The sequence below is a fragment of the Eulemur rufifrons genome, chromosome 15, assembly GCF_041146395.1.
Source record: "Eulemur rufifrons isolate Redbay chromosome 15, OSU_ERuf_1, whole genome shotgun sequence".
Taxonomy (NCBI): Eukaryota; Metazoa; Chordata; class Mammalia; order Primates; family Lemuridae; genus Eulemur; species Eulemur rufifrons.
In genome coordinates this window covers 28,200,970-28,223,492 of record NC_090997.1, presented here as the reverse complement: position 1 = coordinate 28,223,492, position 22,523 = coordinate 28,200,970, and the positions used below count along the sequence as shown (strand labels likewise).

General features: G+C 32.9%; 1 protein-coding gene across 1 annotated transcript in view; it reads left to right on the top strand.

The window, feature by feature from the left end:
- EYS (eyes shut homolog) overlaps window positions 1–22,523 on the top strand; it is a 1,462,097-nt gene that overhangs the window by 96,652 nt on the left and 1,342,922 nt on the right. Inside the window, 2 exon segments of the mRNA XM_069488330.1 lie at window positions 1,702–1,829; window positions 17,958–18,072. Of these exon segments, the coding sequence (XP_069344431.1) occupies window positions 1,702–1,829; window positions 17,958–18,072 (243 nt within the window).

Here is a 22,523-nt window from a genome sequence, read left to right as displayed (position 1 = left end):
GGAATGTGTGCATATGTTATGTTACATACCAGAGGAAATTAAGATTGCAGATGGAATCAAGGCTGCTAATCAGCTGATGCTATCCTGAGTTATCTGGGTGGGCCCAATGTGATTACAAGCGTCCCTTAAAATGGAAGGGAGAGGTAGAAGAGTCAGAGTCATAGAGAGGTTTGATGATGTTGTGTTGCTGGTTTTGGAGAAGGAAGAAAGGGCTATAAACCAAGGACTGAAGGAAGCGCCTACAAGATGGAAAAGTCAGGGAAAAATTCTCCCCTAGAGCCTCCAGAAGAAGCACAGCTGATACCTTACCTTTAGCCCAGTGAAACTCTTATGACCTCTGGAACTGTAAGATAATGAGTTTTTGTTGCTTTCAGCCACCAAGTTTGTAATAATTTGCTATATAATAAAATTTGTTATATAAATAGAAAATTAATACCTTAGTCAATCAATAATTATTAAAAGTATTTGATTTTTTTGTTTTTAAATCTGAAAATAATGAGAAATTAACTCTCTAACTTTACTAGTTATGAGTATCTTAATATTAGAAGTGATCTTTAGTGGATGTCTGTTTAACTATTAATTCATAAAAGTGCTTTAACTCTATTTTACTTATTCCTGTATTATTTATAATTACATTTGAAAGAACAATTTTATAGATGAATGATTTGGAAGATCATGCATTTTATCCACTATACCCATGTGGGCAAGCTCTCTCTACCTCTTTCATCTTTACTTTTGTCTTAGATGAGTACTATTTGATTGGATTCCATGAGGAAGAAACAAAATCAAAAATTTTAAGTACATGGGATTTTCACCTTGATATCACGTAACAAATACTGTTGTTAGAATGAAAATGATAATGATGATGATAATGATGGTGACAATGATGATAATGATAATGAAGAAAAAGGAGAGGAAGAAATAAGGAGGACAAGAAGAGAAGAAATATGATGACTAGGCTGTATTTTGATTGCAAGTGAAATTAACTTATAAGTCTATCAGATTTAGTCTCATTTTTCTTTTTACCTACCCATAGATATATGGATATATTGCTTGTTCCAATTTTTTATACATAATCACCTCCAAAACTTGGTGGCTTAAAACAATTATTTTATCATTATCTCTTACAGTTCTGTGAGTTGACTTGTCTCAGCTAGGAGATTATTGTTTAGAGTCTCTCATGAACTTGCAGTCAGCAAGTGTCTGGGCTTGGAGTTTATCTTGGAGGTTTTCTGGTACACATGTTTGATAGTTAATGTTTGCTGTCATCTGGGCTCTTAGCTGGGGCTATCGGCCAAAGCCTTAAATATGACTTCTCCATGTTGCCTGGGCTTCCTCAGAGTATGTGGCTGAGTTCCAAGAGCAAGTATCCCAAGATAATTAGATGCTATATGGCCTTTTGAACTTAGCCTTGGAAGTCACATAGCATCATTTTCTCCATAGTCATGATCTAGCTTACATTCAAGAGGGGTGAGATATAGTTCCCAACTGGCAATTAGAGTGTTGCTTTCACATAGCAGGAAGAGTGTGTAAGATGGGAATTATTGTGACATTTTGAAAAATAGAATCTTCCACATTGCTGCATAGAGAACCTCTACTCAATATTTACAAAAATATTTTTCATCCCTCTCCATGTAATAACCCATTTACTATGTTTCTAATATCCAAAACATTTATAAAATAATTTTTAATCTTTCCTAGGATGTTATATTCATCTGTTCACCAATATTTACAGACAAGCTTTGTAAGAGAATTCAAACATCACATGAGTCGTTTTCTTGGAAGAATAATGTCACATGTATGAACTGTGAGAAAGCTTATCATTGCAGGTAAAATAATTTTCTAATTTTATATTTATAACAAAATGTATGGATTTTAAAGTCACATGAAAAAATAAAATAATATTTTGTTTTTAAGATTAACTTTTATTTAATGGTATATAATATATTCTATTTCAAGTCATGGTAGGAAATTTTTTGCATGTTTTGGGTTAATTGTGGTATTGGTGTAAAATAAATATTTGAGAAATTCTCAACCATAATATGGGTATACAGTTATAAACTAAATATTTGTTTTATTATATAATGGAATTTTTATGGTAACTGAGTAGTATTTGAAAGTCTAAAAAGAAAGGAGAAATATAAGCCTCCTTAGGATTATTTCTATTGTATGCATATGGTTTTGAAGTATTTTGAAATGATGGAGTCACCATTACTTTCTATAATTCACAGACCTTAGCTGATAGTTTTTAGTTAGGGTCTTTATACAGACTTTTAGAAAATCATGCTCTCTTCAAGTAGGAATTTGCTAAAAATTACTCATTTGTAAATGACAGAAGTGACCCAAATATCTGGGCATATAATTTTGGTCCATTTTAAACAGCTTTATAGATATTTTCTCACACCATTAAGAAATACAATTTGTACTCTTCACACTTGCTTGACTTTTATCTGGCTGCTTAAAGCAAGTTCTACTGGGCATTATTGAGAAGCAGTAAAAGTAGCTTCAAAAAATTAGAGTATTCTTAAAAGTAGAAAATTAAAAGCTATGGTACAGGATGGCCTTAAAACACACTGGACAAAAACTAGAATATGCATGCACATCATAGATGTACAATTCACAGTATTTTAATCAATTTCAAAGAAATCCAAATTCAAGGTTTTTTAAAAAATTAAGCTTTTAAAATTTGATTTTTCAAAAGCAAATGAAGAGAAGCCTTATCATTATACCTAAATCTTGGAATATCTAACCCATCCAGCCAAATTTTTCAATACATTCAATCTTGTTTTAATTGACTAATAAACCCAATTGTTATCTTTTTCAAAATGTTGACTTGACTTTTTAATTCAGAATTTCTATTTCTATGCCTTATAGCACTAGCATATTTGTGAATCTCTTACAAAAGTAATCACCTTTTAAAAATATAGATGATAACATTAAATTTGGACAAATATACATTCATATATAATTATTGATTTTATTTATTTATTTTTTACTGAATATGAAGCTTTTTTTGGCCCCTATATTAACAATATTCTGATTGTTTAGAAAGCTTTATTTTAAAATTAATCATCAAGAGAAAAACTAGATAACATTGTTGCCATCCCTCAGTTTATTGTTTTATTATTATTATAATTAATAAACCTAATTTTAAAACAATGGAGTTTGATCTGAAATATTTTGTTAGCATGTTTTAGGGTTATGATGGATATTGTAGAAATTTAAGTTAGGTTTTCTTAGGAAGAACCAAATACACTAAGTAGATAAATTAGTTGTAACAACTTTGAAATAAACTCATGAAATTGATATGAGTCACTATATGTGTTCTATGATTGTCCACATGTAGCCATCCCAAACCCGTTTAATAGCATTGTGCCTTCCTTTGGCTAAATTAGATTCCTGTTAATAAAGGGTAACATATAAGGAAAACGACAGCGGAGTGAAAATAAAACGGCTTCAACAAGGCAGAAATAACAGAATTACAAGTGAAAGACAAAGCCTCAGAAATTAATAAAGTCATGGCACAAATTGGGAAAACAAATGCAGAATTTCTAGTCCCCTAAACTCTTCTCCCCAAAGTCACCACCAACAGTAAAAAAAAAAAATGCTAACTCTGACTCAGGTGAAGCAATAGAGATATAATCAATATAAATTAATAAAATTTAAAGTTGAAACAATGATATAAAATTAGTATTGAAATTTATTTTCCCATTCTCATAGTAAAGGAGGAAAATCAATAAAAATAATAAGAAAAATGAAAACCCCTTGACCTAAAGCTTTTACCTTAAATATTTATCTCTGTATTGCTAACTTATAAGGTGAGTTTTTTTCTAGATTAGTGACTGTAAAACTTTGACCAAATTAGACCTTCCTGAAGGTATGGTTAAAGCACAAATATTAACAGTTATTCCTTGTCTCTAGTTGTTTCTTGTTCCCAATAAATCTGGGATGAGGATCACAGATGTGCACTTCTAACAAATTCTTTTGCTGATGCTGCTGATCTGGAGACAAAACACTTTGAGAATCACTGATCAAGATGCGCTGAGCTCACACAGCATCAGTGCAGAAAATCCTCTTATAGAATTATTCCTAGTTTAACTACCCACCTCTACACAAGCTTTTACTTTTCTCAATCTGGGTGGAAAAAAAGTGTTTGATTAAAGAAGGAGTCAAATGAAGAAAGGAGAATAGAGCGATGATGATGGTATCAATTTCCCTGCCTGAATATCTGGTGTAAATCTAAATTCCTATGGTTAGATGAGAGAGGAAATGAAGCAAAATTACCTTCATGAAGAAAACAGGGAAACACTGGATATGAGAATTTATTTGCTACCTAGTGACCAAAAGCAAAACAGTGTCACAAAGGAATTTTCACTTGTAGCAACAAACCAGCAATTTCCTTACCACCTAGAAGACTGAAGGCTTTAAGTGTCTTTCGGCAGTTGTTTTGAAAGGAAAATTAGGTTTGTGAACTAAAGTAATTTCAGAAAATAAAACAAATGCTTTAAAAGAATATTTGAAGAGTTTCTCTTAATATTCAATATGAATCCACTAAAATTCTGCCAGGAAACAGTTGGTTCACTTAAATAGAGTAATTTAGGAGAGTTGAATAAAAAGACTAATGGTTATGTAAAGGGTCAAGAGAGAACAACAATGAGTGAATACTCACTCTTGAATTAGAAATGGTGTGGCCCTTTTCTATACTGAAGAGGCAAGCTAAAAGTACAGGTAATAGAAACCAAAGAGAGAGCTGTAGTTATAGAGTAAAACATTTTAACATGAACTATGAACTCATGGAGATGAACACAGTTACTGCCAACCTACAGCCTGGCACTGAGAGAGTGGAGGAATCCAATACCTACCCTGACTCTCCTCTCACCTTCCACCACCTGCTAGAGCAGCATATTAGTATGGACCAGTGAAAAGCCATTGGTCCGCATCCTGAAATGCAATGTAAGATGAAGAGGAATGAAGAAAAAGCATCTGGAGGAGATAGCCAGTACTAAAACAAAACCCAGTGATTAAGATAATGAATTGTAAGTTATAAGACACTAAGAAGATTATGCCAAGGGGTGAGAGAGAGACCAATGTCTTTGGAGGCGGTGGAAATAGGAAGAAGAGTTGTTCTCAGAGACAAAGATGGGTGGAATGTCTACCTGTCAACGGGCTCCTTAGAAGCAGAATCCTAAATAGAGCCTCTAACAGGTAGCAACAACTCGAAATATATTCATAGGATGATATGAGAAGGCTGCTTCCTCAATTTCATGGCTCTCAAATCCACATGAACTCAGGAGCTACGCAAGCAAGTGACCAGAAGTGTGGCCCAACTTCATGAGTCAGAACTGGCTGGAAAATGAGGTGATTCCTCATGAATATTGTGGTGTAGAAATCCTTCCTCATTTCTGCCACTAGCATTTGAGGCAGAAATGGGAGAACAGGGACTAGAGAATCCCTCTCCCTCTTCTCCAGCATCGTTCCTTTCTGCCTACAAAAGTGAAAAAAGAGGGGGTTTTTTGTTTGTTTGTTTTATTTTTTATCATTCCCTTTTATATTTTTTAGGGCCCAGCAGATGAAGTTTTCCAAGGTCTGTTTGGCAATTTTGCACTTTTGCACTTTGATACTTAAATCATTTGGCAGAAAGTCTACACTTAACCCTGGACCTCCTACTAGAGGTTTTAAAGAAAAGTGAAACAAACTCGACAGCGACACCAACAGACCGTATTGCAGCATGTAACTGTGCTACTGGAAGTTATCTCGCAATCATGAAGAAACCCAGCAAGGAGACAAAGCCAAAATACAAATAAGCATAGGATTAAAAAGATCCAGAACCATTATCAAGCTCTGCACAGAGCTAGAACTATGTATAGACAATTTGATTGTATCAGCCAATAAATCCCTGTATCATTGTAGCCAGTTTAAATTGGGATTATGTTATTTGCAACTGAATATTTTCAAAGTAAATACAATGGAACTCTCTGCAAACCACTGATTTCATTTGTATTACACATTTTAAATGTTTATTTTTTTTGTCATTTAGCAGTTTTAATGCTCACCCCGTATTATCTACCAAAGAAAACAAAATATTTCTGTAATATGATTGACTACTCTATGTACAATAATTCTGAGTTACAACAAAAGTTTATTCTACTGTAATATACTCAAAAGAATGACTATATTTTATTCATTTCTATATCTCTAGAACCTTTTACTAGGTTATATATAGAACATTTTCCAACTAATTTATTTAATTCACTATTTAATTTGTTTATAACAAGTATTTTGGATCTTAATGATCGAAATGGAAGGTCGTGACTTGGAATGTAACATAAAATGACTAATTTATCCATTAATTTAATGAATATTTATTGAATGCCTACTTTTTCAGAAACTTTTCTACTGTAAGTGAACCTCTTCTACAGAAGTAGAAAATAGAAAAAAAAATTAAAAGTATAAAAGAGCTCTTTCCATAAGAAACTTACATTCTAGTAGGCAGATACTATTTTAAAGGCTCACTCTGACTTCCTTTCATTGAATAGACTGCTGATATAAAATCCCAAGGGAAGAAACTGGGAGATCAGCTAGGAAGCTACTATGACTACATAGCCTAGAGATGATGGTGATTGACACTGCCACCAAAGTGACTTGTGGTGATGGTAATCAAGAATCAGATTTGAAATATATTCCTAAGAATAATTCAATGTTTTGTTGAAGAACTGGATATGAGGCAAGAGATAAAAAGAAGTCAAAGATAAATCTAAGGTTGTTTGTTCAATTAAAAGTCTGGAAAAGAAACCTAAATGGTTTTCTAAAACCATTTCTAAAATGGGAAAATCTGTAGGAAGAGAAGCATGGTTGGAAGGGGTGGGAAACAAGAAGTCAGTTTTGGACATGTTAGGTAAGACCCCTAATATAGCCACGTGGAGTTACTGAGGTAGGCATTCAAGTGTATTTCCTTTTTAGAGGAGACATCAGAAATATATATACATATTTGGAAGCCAATGACATAGACATAACATTTAAAACCAGGAAATTAAATGAAATGACCTCAGAGTAAGTAAAGACAGTAAAGTGAGAGGTTTTTATGCTAAGACCTTGGGCACTCATATTTTAAAAAGTTAAGTGATTAGAATATGAGACTAAAAATAGGAGTAAGTTAAGATAAGAAAAATGCAGAGGATCATTAGAGAAGTTATAAAATATTTTAAAAATATGAAGGCAATGTTAGACTATCTCAAAATATGTGACTCAGAGGAAACTGAGAATTGATCTTTACAATTGGCAATTGGAGATAATGGTTTCCTTGAAAAGAGCAGTTTGACAGAAGAGTGGGGGAAAATTGACTAGAACTAGTTCATGAGTGAATGGGAGAAAAGAAATGGGCTTTTCCTATAAGGGGTAGCAAAAATATAGAGTAATAATCTGGTAGATGAGGGACGTTGAAAATAGGTCACTTCTAAATAGTAGTAGAGATGGGTTGTAATACAGTGAACAAATAGAGAAATTTGACAGACATTAAGTGAATTACAATAGGAGGAAAAGGGGAATATTTATACTGATATAGGTTGCTTTGGATGTGTGGTTTCTGAATCATCTGGAAAATTTCTTCTGATTGCTCTATTCCTCAAGTGAAATAAAAAGCAAAATGAGATGAGAAGGTATGAAATAGCTATCCAGATGAGTAGGAGGAAATTATAGTATTACTGATAATGCAGTAGTAAGCATCTCCGTAGAGTTAGTGAACATGCTTTTAAGTTAAGTTTGCTCTACAGTAATGTGTGCCATCCTCAAACCTCATGTAGTTACTCATATGCAGTGTCTTGGGTGTTGAATTAAATTAGAATTGGGTCTTGAGCAGTCTATAGAAATACAGGGAAGAAAGCAAGTGATTTAAGACTATATGCAAGAATTGATTAGAGAAATGAGCCATGTAATATAATTCAGGTAAATAAGGAAATGAGGATGTGATGGGGATGAGAGACATTGAAGAGTTGGTAGTGTGGTGAAGAGTTGGACTGTGGGATTGAGAATTGTTGGGGGGAAGGGAAGGCCTAGAAGGTGTAAATTGGAAAGGGAAATTAGGTTGTAGGTAGAATATGCAATATTTGAAATTAAGATTATGGAAGTTAAGATAATGAAGATCATATAGTTATGTATGATGGCAGTACATATTGATAGAATACTAGAGTGGGAGTAGATTGTAAAGTTAGGGTGAAGACTCAGGTCTTTGAGTTTAGACAATATCTGCCTCTGAGAAGCTAGTGTTATAAATAGATAATTATGCAGATATTGAAGTAACTAAGAGAGACACTTAGGTTGGCTCCATGACTTGGCTTTTTTTTTAAATGTGGCGTATGTGTGTATGTGTGTGTATGGAATACTATCCATCCATAAAAAGAAGGAAATTCTATCATTTGTGACAACATGGATGAATCTTGAGGGTGTTATGCTAAATGAAATAAGTCAGGCAGAGAAAGATAAATACTGTATGATCTCACTTATATGTGGAATCTAAAAAAGTCTAACTCATAGAAACCCCCTAGTGGTTTCCAGGGATTTGGAGACAAGGGAAATGGGGAGATGGTCAAAGATAATACAAGCTTTCAGTTATAAGATGGATAAACTCCAGGGATCTAAGTATAGCATGGTGATTATAGTTAATAATACTGTGCTGTATACTTGAAATTTGCTAAGAAAATAGATCTTAATTGTTCTTACCACACATAGAAATAACTAATCAAGGTGACAGCTATGTCAACTAACTTGATTGTAGTAACCATTTCACAATATATACACACATGAAATTATCACGTTGTTTACCTTAAATGTATACAATATTTGTCAATAAAGCTGGAAAAAATAACTAACACTGGAATTGTGTTAGAGAAAGATATAATGAGCCAGTTGTTAAATGTAAAAGAATTGGAATTGGAGGGAATGTTCAAGAGGGTTTGCTCTGTCTACAACAAGAAGGAGGTATGTGATGCATGGTTTGAAGGCATAATCTTCAAATAAATAAGATTTTTAAGGAGGTGAACAAGAGAATAATTTGGAAGCCACAATGAGGAAAAAACGAGGACACCTACACAACATTCAGACACTGAACTGTGAGGGTTGAAGGAGAGAGAGTAATCACCACTTGAGAAAGTACAGTCAAAAAGAAGACATTTCCTAAGAGGAAAATGAAATACACGTACTGAGTTGCTTGGGGGAACCAATTCACATGAGGAATGACCTGGAAACCTCTGGCTTCTTGAGTGTCTAAAGTAAATGGTGATAAGAAATTAGCTTTGATGGCCTCAAAGTTGTTTGGTGGGTCGACTGTGAGTGTTGAGCTAATAGTGTGGGGTCTTGTCAGGCACTCACAGAGCTTAATGGGCAGCCTTTATAAATTCCTCCACAGGCAGCGCTAAGGCTGTAGGACTATGTGTGCCTCATATATACAGGTGGCAGTGTCCACGGCACTGTAGGACACAGCTCCAATGTAGGTTTCTATGGGTGGAAGTGAGAGGTTAGTGGAGGGAAGGACATCAGGACCTCTCACAGAGAGTTCTGAGTTCTCTACTATATACTAGAGTGGGAAGTGTTCATACTCCAAGACCACATACCAGCTTTGAAGACTATCATGAACTACACTGCTAATGCTGCCATTTTAGACACACACATCCACACACACAAGCTCACTTAATCTAATATTTACTGAATGCAATGACTGTAGTGCTTTCTATCTGTCAAGATGATCACATTTTGAATATTAGGGCAAAATGAGGAAATGTGAATCAGGATATAAATTTTAATTAAACTATCTGGTGTCTTTTTCATACAACAGTTTTACAAATCTGAAAATCAATTATTTAACAAAATTTATTGGGAGTCATCTTTATAAAAGATGTCATAAACTAGATACTAGAACAATACAAATACTATGTCTTTAAATATCAGAAATGTGATACACAGCTTTTTGCTTTCTAAGCCTTTTATTTTCTTCACTCAAGTACTGAGATATTTCATGGAATAGTTATATTCTTTTTTTTTTCTCACTTTATTGGTTTTTTGTTTGTTTCTTACTCCTTGAGTTGCATTTATTATAGTTTACACTGCTTAAGTGTCAATTCAATGCATTAACATACCTTTTTATCTCAAGTCAGTTTCAGCATTTCATTAAGATTGTTATTAGTCTCACCATGTCAGCCATAGGTAGAGTTAGAGTTTTCAGTTTATGTCACAAGTAAAGCTAATTAAGTATGCACTGTGACTTTGAAATCGAACGCTGCATCCACAGAAATGCATAGGTCAACATATTTTCTTTTAACATCTAATAAAGTTATATTTTTTGTATTAGTTTTGAGAAATACTTTTTAAAATAGCAATCATATATTTGGGTTAGGAATTTATTAACTAATGAAACACTTTTACTTGGTCACTCAATAATTTTCAACTCACTAGAAGCCATAATCTTTTGAAGTTAATTATCTCAAAATCTAGGCTACTACATTTTTCTTTATTTGAAATCAATAGCCACATTTATATGGCTAACTTTTGAATAAATCATTCTAAAATTTAACATAGAAAAAAGTTTATTAAAGTTTAAATATAAGATTTTTTAACTTAATATTCTGGTTATAAACTATATTACTGTTAAAAATATCTAGGAAATTATTGAAATTTCTTCACCAAGAGCAGCTTCTGCTGCTGTTATTATAATTTTATATTTCAGGGACTGTTATAGATAACAGGACACATCCTCTAAGCTGGCCTCCTATGTGCCTTATTTTGAGAACATAACCCATCAGTATAACCTTTCTTCCATTAGTCCTAGAAGTATTAAGTTTCCTATGAATAACAAACAATAAAACACAGAAGAAACTAGTACAGACATATTCACATAAAGGTTGCATTAATGTCATGTAATCTCTAAGTCTCCCAGGGCATACCTGATTAAAGAAATTTTAGCCTGATAATGCTCTGTACAACTCCAATATTTCTTGATATTCAGTACTCTTCCACTTTTTCCTCTGAATCTCATTTTTTCACTAGCAAAATTTTCAATATCTACAATATTTTTTTCCTATGCTTTCTTTCTTTTTCTAACAGAAACCTTAGTACTGCTTTTCCCGTAGGTGGTCTTAGGTGATCACTGTTCATTCTTCCACACCTGTGTACCACAGGTGATGAAGTGTTTAGATAACCTTGCCATTGTGCCATATCCAGGCCATTTTTTCTCCCTCCTCTTGAGAACTGTAGCCAGTAGCTATACCATTCTCCCTCTGATTCTCTGTTTCTCCCTCCCCTTCCCCTTTTCTAGCATCTTCTTGTCTCTCATTTCCTACCCATCCTCCACTAAAGGTTTTAGTATCTAGCTTGCTGACCTTTTCTTTATCACCACTTTGGTCATATTTCTTGATGACTTTTATATCCATCTACAAAATCCACTCATGGTAATTGTTCAAATCCTTTGACAATTATTTTATAAATTTACCCCTCTTCCTCACCTGAGTCCATCTCCTATGGTTATAACCTATAATTTTTCATGACCTGTAATTGCACACTTGCAGTACCTTAATCTAAATACTTCCACTCTCAGATCATCACTTCATGTATTTCAAACTCACTCACTCATGTACTCTAATGCAACAATTTTATAATTATATCTACAACCAACAGGCACCTCCAATTATAAGACTGCACTGGCCTTTCTCTGTCCATCACCAGTTGCAGATCCTCATTTTCCTTGTTCAGAGCACACTTCTACATCCAATATCAAATTCTTCTCTCTCTTTTCCTATGTTCTATTAACCTGAAAACACCAAACCTGTTTAATTCTACATCCTATCAGGTAAATATTTGTCCACTTTCATTTGTATTTAATATAGCATTTCAAAGACTTGTCTTTGATTTAGACTTATCTTTGATTTCGTCTTCTCTCTCTCAACCCACTTCTCATCCATCAACAAATCCTTTAAACTCTCCCATGTTTATTATATCATGGATATGAACACTTTCATCCTTGTGAAGGTTAGCACCTTTGTTCAAGCCACATTCTCATCCGGAACAGTTCAGTAGCCTCTCTCTTGACTTCATCGTTTTGCGTCTTCATTCAAGTTTATGTTAAGTGAATGAAAGCCTCATTGAAAAAGCTAATATTTTGTCAGAGATTTGAATGAAGTGAGGGAACGTGAAGCTACCTTGAGGAAGAGTGTTCATGGCAGAGGGAGTACCCAAAGCAAAATCCCTGGCCTATTCAGAAGACAGAATTGCCATTATCTTAGGTGATAAAAGCTACAGCTAAAGATAATTTAAAGTGATTTGCTTCCTTATCATCTCTTTTCCACAACTAAGAATGTGTATATTTTAATATCATCTTACTCCTCTGCCACTGTCATTCAATGGGTTCCTGTAACATTTTTGAAAAATCTAAAATGTTTGGAATATTTACAAGGTGAGCTATCTTTTCTCCAGCCTATCTCTCAGTTACCATCTCCTGCTATATTCCCTTTGATTATTCACCAACCATCACTTTGGTCTTTAAGATATTTCTTGAATACATCAAGTAACACCTGCTTCAGTCCTTTGTATTTGCTGGTCCTGTTTCTTAGTATACTTTTCCTAGAAATTACGGTAGCTCAATGTTCCCTTCATTTAGGGATTTGCTCGAATATCATCTCCTCAAACTTGTCTTTCCTGTTGATCCTGACAGATGTTCCTAAAATAGCCTTTCTCTATTATTTTCTCCACTTTTACTTTGTTTTAATTAATTAATTAATTACTTTATGTAATAGCACCTATCATCATTTGTCATTATATTTTTAGGTGTTTACAATTTTATCTCCCACTGCCATAACCTAATTAAGGCAGGAATTTTCCTGTTTTAATAGTTTCAATACTGCCTTTCTATATTCTAGGATAGAAGTATATTATACTCATTTTAATTATCAAATATAGATGTTTGTGTCCAAAAACTTTAGGTTTAAAGAGTTATGAAATATGAATCATTTGTGTCTTGAGATCCAGACAGTGACCTAGTTGCTCAGTATATGCCAAAAAGATAAACTGAAGAAATGAATACTTCATAAGTCTAGACATTGGTCTGTGCCCATATAAATCATAATATTTTGCATGTAGTAGTATTGCAATGCTTCTATTCTAAGACTAAGTCCTAATTTACTTTAAACTTTTTCCCCAAGAAGTGGAATAGGTACAGGATAGTGTTGAAATTGACAAAAGTAACTCTATGTCAAAATATCCATCTGTATACCATGAAACCAAAGACAAAGGTAAAATTCAATGCCTCATTTGAGATTTATTTTATAACTCAAAAATTACAAAACTTACAAATAGAATAAATAGTTCAGGCACTGAAAAAAATGTATACCAAACTCCTCTTCCAAGTGTTCAAACAAGTGATGATAGTATTTCAAGATAAGAGGGCCAGAAAAAACTATTTGGGTTTAGTTTATAACTATCTCTTTTCCATTTCCTAGAATAGTATAGAGTTTGAAAGAGCTATTTCCGCAGCTGGAAAACTTTAAGCAAGAATAACTTCCAAGAGTGACACTGTTGATATACTGTCTTTGATGCAAGATCTTTTTAAAAATTTTCCAATTTTCTGTATTGTTGTTGTTTTATGAAATGGTTACTTCATTATTTTAATGCATTAATAATTTTCACTGATATTTTGTTAGTAAAATAATGTACATTGAATTTTTCATTTTAACCTGAAACTTTTCTGTATTTGTTTGACAATTCTAGTAGTCTCGTGGCAGAATCTCTGGGGTTTTCTAGATATAAGATCATATCATCAACAAAGAGCAATAGTTTGACCTCTTCTGCCCCAATTAGATGCCCTTGATTTCCTTCTCTTGTCTGATTGCTCTGGCTAGAACTTCCAGAACTGTGTTGAATAGAAGTGGTGATAGAAGGCAACCTTGTCTGGTTCCAGTTCTAAGTAGGAATGCTTTCAATTTTTCCCCATTCACCATGATGTTGGTTGTGGGTTTCTCATATATGGCTTTTATCATTTTCAGGTGAGTCCCATCTATGCCTATTTTGTTAAGCATTCCTATCATAAAAGGGTGCTGAATTTTGTCAAGTGCTTTTTCTGCATCTATTGAGAGAATCATGTGGTCTTTGTTTTTGCTTCTGTTTATGTGGTGAATTACATTTATATTAATGGATTTCCATATGTTGAACCATCCCTGCATCTCTGGGATGAAGCCCACTTGGTAGTGATGGATTATTTTTTGATAAGCACCTGAATTCGGTTTGCTAGGATTTTATTGGGAATTTTTGCATCTATATTCAAAGGAATATGGGTCTGTAGTTTTGTTTTGTTTTGTTTTGTTTGCTGATTCCTTTCCTGGTTTTGATATTGGGGTGATGTTGACTTCATAAAACATGTTAGAGAGGATTCCTTCCTTCTCGATATTGTGAAATAATTTCTGCAGGATAGTCACCAGTTCTTTGTAAGTCTGATAAAATTCAAGTGTGAAATCATTTGGTCCAGGACTTTTTTTTTTTTTTTTTTTTTTAAGGAAGGTTTTTTTATTGCTGTTTCAATTTTGGTACTTGATATTGATCTCTTCAGGAATTTCTTCCTGATTGAGCCTAGGTTTTGGAGCTGGAGCCCATTCTACTAAGTGAAGTTTCACAAGCATGGAAAAACAAGCACCACCTGTATTCACCATAAAATTGGTACTAACTGATCAACACATATGTGCACATATGGTAGCAACATTCATCGGGTGTCAGCCAAGTGGAGGCAGGAGGAGGGGCCTGGTATATTCATACCTAATGGGTACGGTGTGCACTATCTGGGGGGATGGACACACTTGAAGCTCTAACTTGGGTGGGGCAATGTATGTAGCCTAAACATTTGTGCCACTGTAATATGCTGAAATAAAATAAAATCTTTTGATATCATAAAAAATAATTTTAATTTTATTAAATTTATGGTTTTTCTTTGATATTTTGAAAAATACCTTTAAAAAACTTGTATTTAAGATATGGTAAATATTGTTTCACTGATTTTTATTTTAATTTATGAATTCTCTAACTTTTAAAGTTAGAGAATTAAAAATAGACTGGTACTGGTATGAGTACCAGTGCTTTTGTATCACATAATATGATTATTAAATTGCTAGTGATGGGATTTTGTTCTGGTATTGCTGTCACTACTCTGTTAAATGCTATGTACCCAACAGAGCATAAGACTTCTTATTAAAATCAGTAGTGTGCATTGTATAGATTATTGAACAAAGTTTGAGATAGTATGTCCAAGAAATAGAGTAAAGCTAATTATCTGAAGAATGTGGCCTTATTGACAAAATGCAACCCAATAATGGAGAGACATTTAAGTCAGTTACAGGAAATCATTTCAAGAAGAAGAAAAAAGGGAGAAGATAAACGTATGTTTTCTTCTCTCCTAGCTTTTCCACTAAAGTATTTTATTTCTGTTATCTTTCTTTTCTCCCCTTACATGTATCTTCTCAGATCCTCTCTGTTTTTTTTATATGTCGTCTCCCTTTTTACCAGTAAAATGACATCTCAAACATCTTTTTACAATCATTAGGTTTCTCTTAACCTCTAGTCTCAGAATAGTTTTTGTATAAACATAGCTATAGATTGAATATTCTAGAAACATGGTGATCTGAAAGGCATTTCTTTCCTCTCTCCCTGTATTAAAACAATTGACATTTTTAACTAAAATGGCTACTGGACATCTAGGGCAGCTGAAGTGAGTTAGGTCTTAGCCTCTCTGACAATCTCAACAAAAGCAATTTATGCACTTCTATAAAAGAATTTCTTAAAGAGCTCTATGTTATCCTAAAGTTTTCTTTTGTATTTTCTTTGCTTTTGTTTTCTCTGTTTTACATTCTTAAATGTCAAAAACACTATTTAAACTTTCTGTTTCCCTGACAGCAGGCTGAATTGATAGAATGTTATTTTCCTTGTGGATGAGTTTTGGAAGCTTCTCTTAGATTTCAAGCCATCAGTGGATGTGGATGTGCAGGGAGTTGATCGCCTGAAACTCAACATGAATATTAACTCATTGTAGGTTTTCTTTGCCTTTGGGTTAAATCTCTCTGGGCCACATTTTACAGATTGCATTTCAGGGCCTCTGACTTAGTATGTAGTAAAAGTGCAAGCTCCTTGGCCCAATTTTTTTAGAGTAAATAAAACCTGCTTTGTTTGAAACACTTTCTAAGAGTTGCTGCTGCCCCATGTTCATCCAGCAACCTCTTTATCTGATTCTTGTTAATGGCTGAATATTGGTTCTTCATTTAATTCATAGCCCTGATCCTGTTCTTTGGAAACCATACTACAAAATAATATAAGTCCAAGTACCCACATCTCCTTAGCTGTTCTTTGCCAATTTAATCCATTTCACTCAAAAGGAAAATAGAAACATGATAGCATGATATTCACAACTCTCCAAAGTTTCAGGATATTCTAATGCTCTCCTGTTCCCCCACCTTCCCCAATGTACTTCCCCTACACCCTACCCTCTGTATGAAGGGATAGGAATAAAATCTTTCTAAACACGGTGATATTTTGAGTGATTTCTGGATCTCTAGGTAGCTCCTCAAAATGAGAGATATAAGGTAAACATATCTTAACATCTATGGAGTAGCAGAGTACAAACACTTAATGGACTTCATCTGTGGAGTAGAAAAGCACAATACACTTGAAGTTAGGCCAAACTTAATTTTATTTAATAAAATTTAATTTTATTTTAGAGCTTATTTTTAAGCTCTAAAAATTTTAAGTGATGTGACCAATGCAACTAACTAAACTTCTCTGAATGTATTTTTTTATTTATAACATACTGATAATAATATATATCATACAAGTCTTACTAGAATTGATTGAGGAAGTAAGAAAATTGTGTGAAAGAAATTAGTCTAGCGTCTGTTACCTTGTAGATGTCAAAAAAAAAATGGATGGTCATTTCTGATATAAAAGAGGGAACGATTCAATTCTGCAAGGTGAAAGCATTTTATTGATGCTATTTCATTTAAACTGTGTCAATATAGCCTTTGATCTTTTCTTTTATGAAATTATTTTGTGCTCTTGTAAAAGCATGAAAATAATGAATACAAATGAATACATGGTTAAATTCATTTCATTAATATGTCAGTAACAGTTTAAAGTCTCAAGAAGAAGTGTTATTTTGGTCTTAAAAACTCTGGTGTTAATATTAGAAAAACATTCTTTCATTGGGTTCCCCATTGGTTTTATGATAGAACGTTTACCAAATGTGATTTAAGGTACAGGAATATTTCTCACAAATTAATGACAGTGTGGGCAAGGGAAGCCAGAACACCACTATGTGTTCTTTAGCAACTTAAAGATTATAGCTTATGAACTGCAGTAGACTAGAGTACAGATTCCTTAAAAAAAAGAAGAAGAAGCAGAAGACTGCAAAAATTACAACAAACCAACAAAAAAAAGTTCTATAATTAGTCCAGCTATCATCAGATCATTATTGTCCACTGGAACTATCTATACTATATCTCAAATTCATGTGGTCATCATTAAATCTTGCTAGCACATCATCAGTATATAATGATTCTACTAAGTATTAAAAATCTCATTTGTCATTTTTTTTTCATAAGTTGGTAACGGTCTCATTTATTCTAGTAGTTTTCCAAAACCTATCTTTTATTGTTAAATATCAGTTTAGGCCAAAGGTGATTTTATTCTTAAATTCCCAGAAGATATTATTAAGACCATTCAATGAAAATGTACTTTATTCTAATTCTCTCCAAGTAAATAAATCTGATGTTTTTGGCCAAGAACACAGGTATGAGAGGAAAAATTAATGACTGAAAAATATCATGTGATAATATAGGTTGTATTTAATTTAAACAAAGAATTATTACTTTTGGAAGACTGTTAATAGACTTCTTTTGAAAATATTTAAATTGCAACTTGTCTAATTTACACTGATGTATTTACAGTTGCATGCCAGGATTTACTGGAAAAAACTGTGAGAAAGTAATTGACCACTGTAGACTGCTCAGCATCAACTGTCTGAATGAAGGATGGTGTTTCAATATAATTGGAAGATTCAGAGTAAGTAATTTAATACATGACAACATAATTTAGCACTTCAAAATACAATAGATTCAGCCAGTCTGTATTTCAAGTGCTTTTATTAGTCTTAACCAAGAAATATATCTTCATATATATATTTAAATGTGACTTATATAAAGCTTAGTAATAGGAATTTTAGCTTATAACAGAAATTAATAAGTGTTCTAGGCAATGTTTGTATTATAAAATAAGTATAAAGCTAATTGAGTCCTGGTGATATATCTCTTTATATATAAATCCCCAGTTACTAATGCCTTAAGCTCTCAAACTAGATGGGAAATAAAACCAGTCTAGCAGTTGTTTGTCAGAGTATATAAAATAGCCTTTTTTTTTAGTGGATAATTTTTTAACTTACTTTACAAATACAGAATGTGTGTATTACTATATGGCAAGGCATATTCTACAACCCAGCAATGCCACTTGTAGGTTATCTATTAGAGAAATTATCAGGTATGTACTAAAAAAGACATATACAAGAACTTTCACTCCAAATCTGAAACAAACTAAAACCTGTAGATAGACGAATGGATAAATTCATCATGGCACAGTCACACAATGGCATTGTAAAGAGTGGTTAAATGACTGAACAATAGCTACATGTGTTAATACTTATAAATTTCAAAAATACTGAATTTTAAAATCTTATTCCAGAATGATATATGTACAGTGTGATAATGATTACTTAAAATTCTAAAACATAAATACATGCATATTTCTATTATTTCATAAATATATAACTAAAGTATAAATGAAACTTGTGAATTATATACACCAGCTTTACCGGAAGAGCTGCCCATAGGGAGACAGGTGGGGAAGTGACATCAGAGAGAGTACAGAGGGAACTTCTAGTGTATCTGCCAGGCTTTACTTCTAAAAGAAATATTGTTGGCAAATAAGGATGGTAGGAACATGATATTCATTTTATTATTTTCTCTACTACAGTATGAAATATTTAATAAAATATTTTTAAAATAATGCAAAGCAAACTTATGGAAAATACCATGGGCAAATTTTTAATATTTGTACTTTTGCAAACATATGCTAAATGTAACAGTGTTACTATACAAGGATATATAGATAAGAACATAACATTTGTTTGGCAGCTGCAATGCTTTGGAATAATGTCATATCATTTATGATTATTACCTCATTTAATCTTCTCATAAATTCCATTCTACTTTCTGAAAAAAATAAAATGTCTACTGAGCTTATGAATATTTCACCAATGTAAGATATATAGATAGGGATGGATAAAGCTAGATTAAACCTAGTCTATGTGACTACAGAATCCCTGCTTTCAAGTACTATGCATATATATATTGATGTGAAGAATACACTATCATTTCTTTTTTTCCTTAAAATTTATCTCGATTTTTCTTATTAAAAAACTATCCCTTGGGGGGAAAGGTGGTACATGGGCAACATATGTAACCTGCAATTCTGTATCCCCCATAACAATAAGATGAAATAAAAAAAAAAAAAAAAACTATCCAATGTGTGTGTGTGTGTGTGTGTATGTGTGTGTGTGTATATATATATATATATATATCCTACTATGGTTTGAAATTCTTTCACATTATTCTCTATAATGGGATTCCTATTTTGTCTCAGGTCAGTCTCTGGGTATTTATCTTTGACTTTTCCTTTTAAACTCTTCCTTCGCCACCCTTTTTGTCTGGGGGATCTCACCTATTCTGATATTTCAAAATTTATCTCTTTGTTATTAGCTCTAAATTCAGCTTGGATTTCTTCTTTAAGGAGTTTGAGTGGACATTTTACCTTTAATATTTCATGGATAGCTCAACTCTGCATGCCCTGAGCTGAGTTTACTCAAATTCTCCCTATGTGTTAATCTTCCCAGTCTGTATGAATGGAGTTAACATCACCCTCTGCCACTTTCTCTAGTCAAAAACCAAACAATTCTCCCTCTTTCTAACCTTTCATCCACTTACCTTCTGTCTTCACAGTAATTTCTTAGTTCAAATATTTATTGCTTTTTATTTAACTTATCTTGCCTAAGATAATTAATTAATATGTTTCTTTGCTTTAAATACCTCCAAATCTATTCAAGGTCAATCTATACTCACTGGAGATAAGTGATATCTCATTGTGGTTTGGATTTGCATTTCCCTGATGATTAAGAGATGTTGAGCACTTTTTCATATGTTTGTTGGCCATTAGTCTATCTTCTTTTGAAAAGTTTCTGTTCATGTCCTTTGCCCACTTTTTGGTAGGGTTCTTTGAATTTTTCATGCTAACTTTCCTGAGTTCTAATGGTTATCAGCCCTTTATTGGATGTGTAACATGCAAATATTTTCTCCCATTCTGTAGGTTGTCTGTTTGCTCTTGTAATAGTTTCCTTGGCTGTGCAGAGCTTTTTAATTTGATTAGATCCCATTTATTTATTTTTATTGTTGCTGTGATTACCTTTGAGGTCTTCTTCATAAATTATTTGCCTAGGCCAATGTCTATAAGAGTTTTTCCAACATTTTCTTCTAGAATTCTTATAGTTTCACACCTTAGGTTTAAGTCTGTTATCCACCGTGAGTTGATTTTTGTGACAGGTGAAAGGAGTGGATCCTGTTTCAGTCTTCTACGTCAGCAAAGTCTCAGATTACAAAAACAATGTACAGAAATCAGGAGCATTCCTATACACCAAAAACAGTCAAACTGAGAACCAAATCAAAGATTCAATACTCTTCATAATAGCAACAAAGAAAATAAAATATCTAGGAATATATTTAACTAAGGAGGTGAAAGACTTCTACAGGGAGAACTACAAAACACTGAGGAAGGAAATAGCAGAGGACATAGACAGATGGAAAAACATACCATGCTCATGGGTCGGCAGAATCAACATTGTTAAAATGTCTATACTACCCAAAGTGATCTACAGACTCAGTGCAATTCCTATAAAAATACCAACATCATTTTTCACAGATCTAGAAAAAAAAATTCTAGACAATAGATTTTTACAGATAATCTTTAGATGAAAATGCAAATGAAAAATAAACACGCTTTTAAAATGTTCATCCAAAAATCAATGAATTTAAGGCAATATGGGTATATAATTTCATATTTTCACATCATATACCACAATAGTATACATAACTTATACTTCTGTATCACAAAGAAAGAGTGAGATAACATTTTCACATGTATGCAAGAAAAATATGACTTGGAATAATTTCTGAATGGCAATTTAGCAATATGTCTCTAAAATTTTTCAATCTGCAATAATTCAATATCTAGAAATACCTAAAGGAAGTAAACAAAATTATATTAAATATGCATGTAAAATATTCATTATACTGTTACTTACTTAGATTAATAGTAATCAAAGTAAGTAACAAGAATAGGTAAAAATTATAATATGTCTATATAATAGAAGATGCATCCATTTTGGCCATGTTCTGGAAGCTTATTGATGATTTTTTGAAAATGCTCAGATAAAAAAAGTGTTCAGTGAGGAATGGCTGTATCATTATAAATATAATTTGGTTTTAAATATATAAGTATTTACCCATTTGTAATAAAACAAGATAATTTTATGCATTTTTTGGCATAGGGAAAAGGTTATAAAGCATGCCAGGGATTCTTTCTCAGAAACTGCCCATTGCTTTTTACCTCCCAGACTGTTATAGACATTAGGGTCTATTAGGGAATATTATATATCAGGAGCCCAGTCTTTCCTAGGCAGCAGAAAGGGCAAGGGAGGAGAGCCAGTTAGATAGCAAAAGGTGATGTAGCTTCTAAAATCATCCATTTCCATAATCATTTAGTGCTTTATAATTTTTAATTATTATGAAATCCCGCTAGTATATCTGATTTGATGGAAACATTGAAGTATCTGAAGCCTGTGACCCACTTGACTCAGGGACAATTTGAAACAGACAGGAACACAGAAGGAAGGCTCCAGAGAGAAACATGGGGAAGAATGGATTTTGAAGTCATGGAGTGGCTCTGAGTTGATATGAGGATTAAACCAAGTTTAATCAGAGTTTTGATGGCCAGTGGTGGCAAAATGATATTTGTGTTGTGCAGATGTGTATAAAATAGGCTAGAAGAAAATAAACCAACAATTTGACAGTGTTTTACTCTTGTTAATGGGATTTACACTAAAATTACAATGAGAACAAATAATTTATTTCTTTTGAATATACATTTAATTGAAGTTCTATATAGAATAAAGTATTCCCTATGGTGGCATTAAGAGTAGGAAGCTGACATGATATACAACAGGCCAAAAAACAGGAGGAAGAAAAAAAATCCTGTAGGTCAGAACCTTATTAATTCTAAGCCATGCTCTTCATTATGAGTTAAATTTCTCTATTTTTAATTCATTTTCTTTATAATTGAAGTGGCATAAGGATGCTGAACTTTCTCATTGAAATTGTGATGATGAATATCTCATCAAGCACTTTCACAAT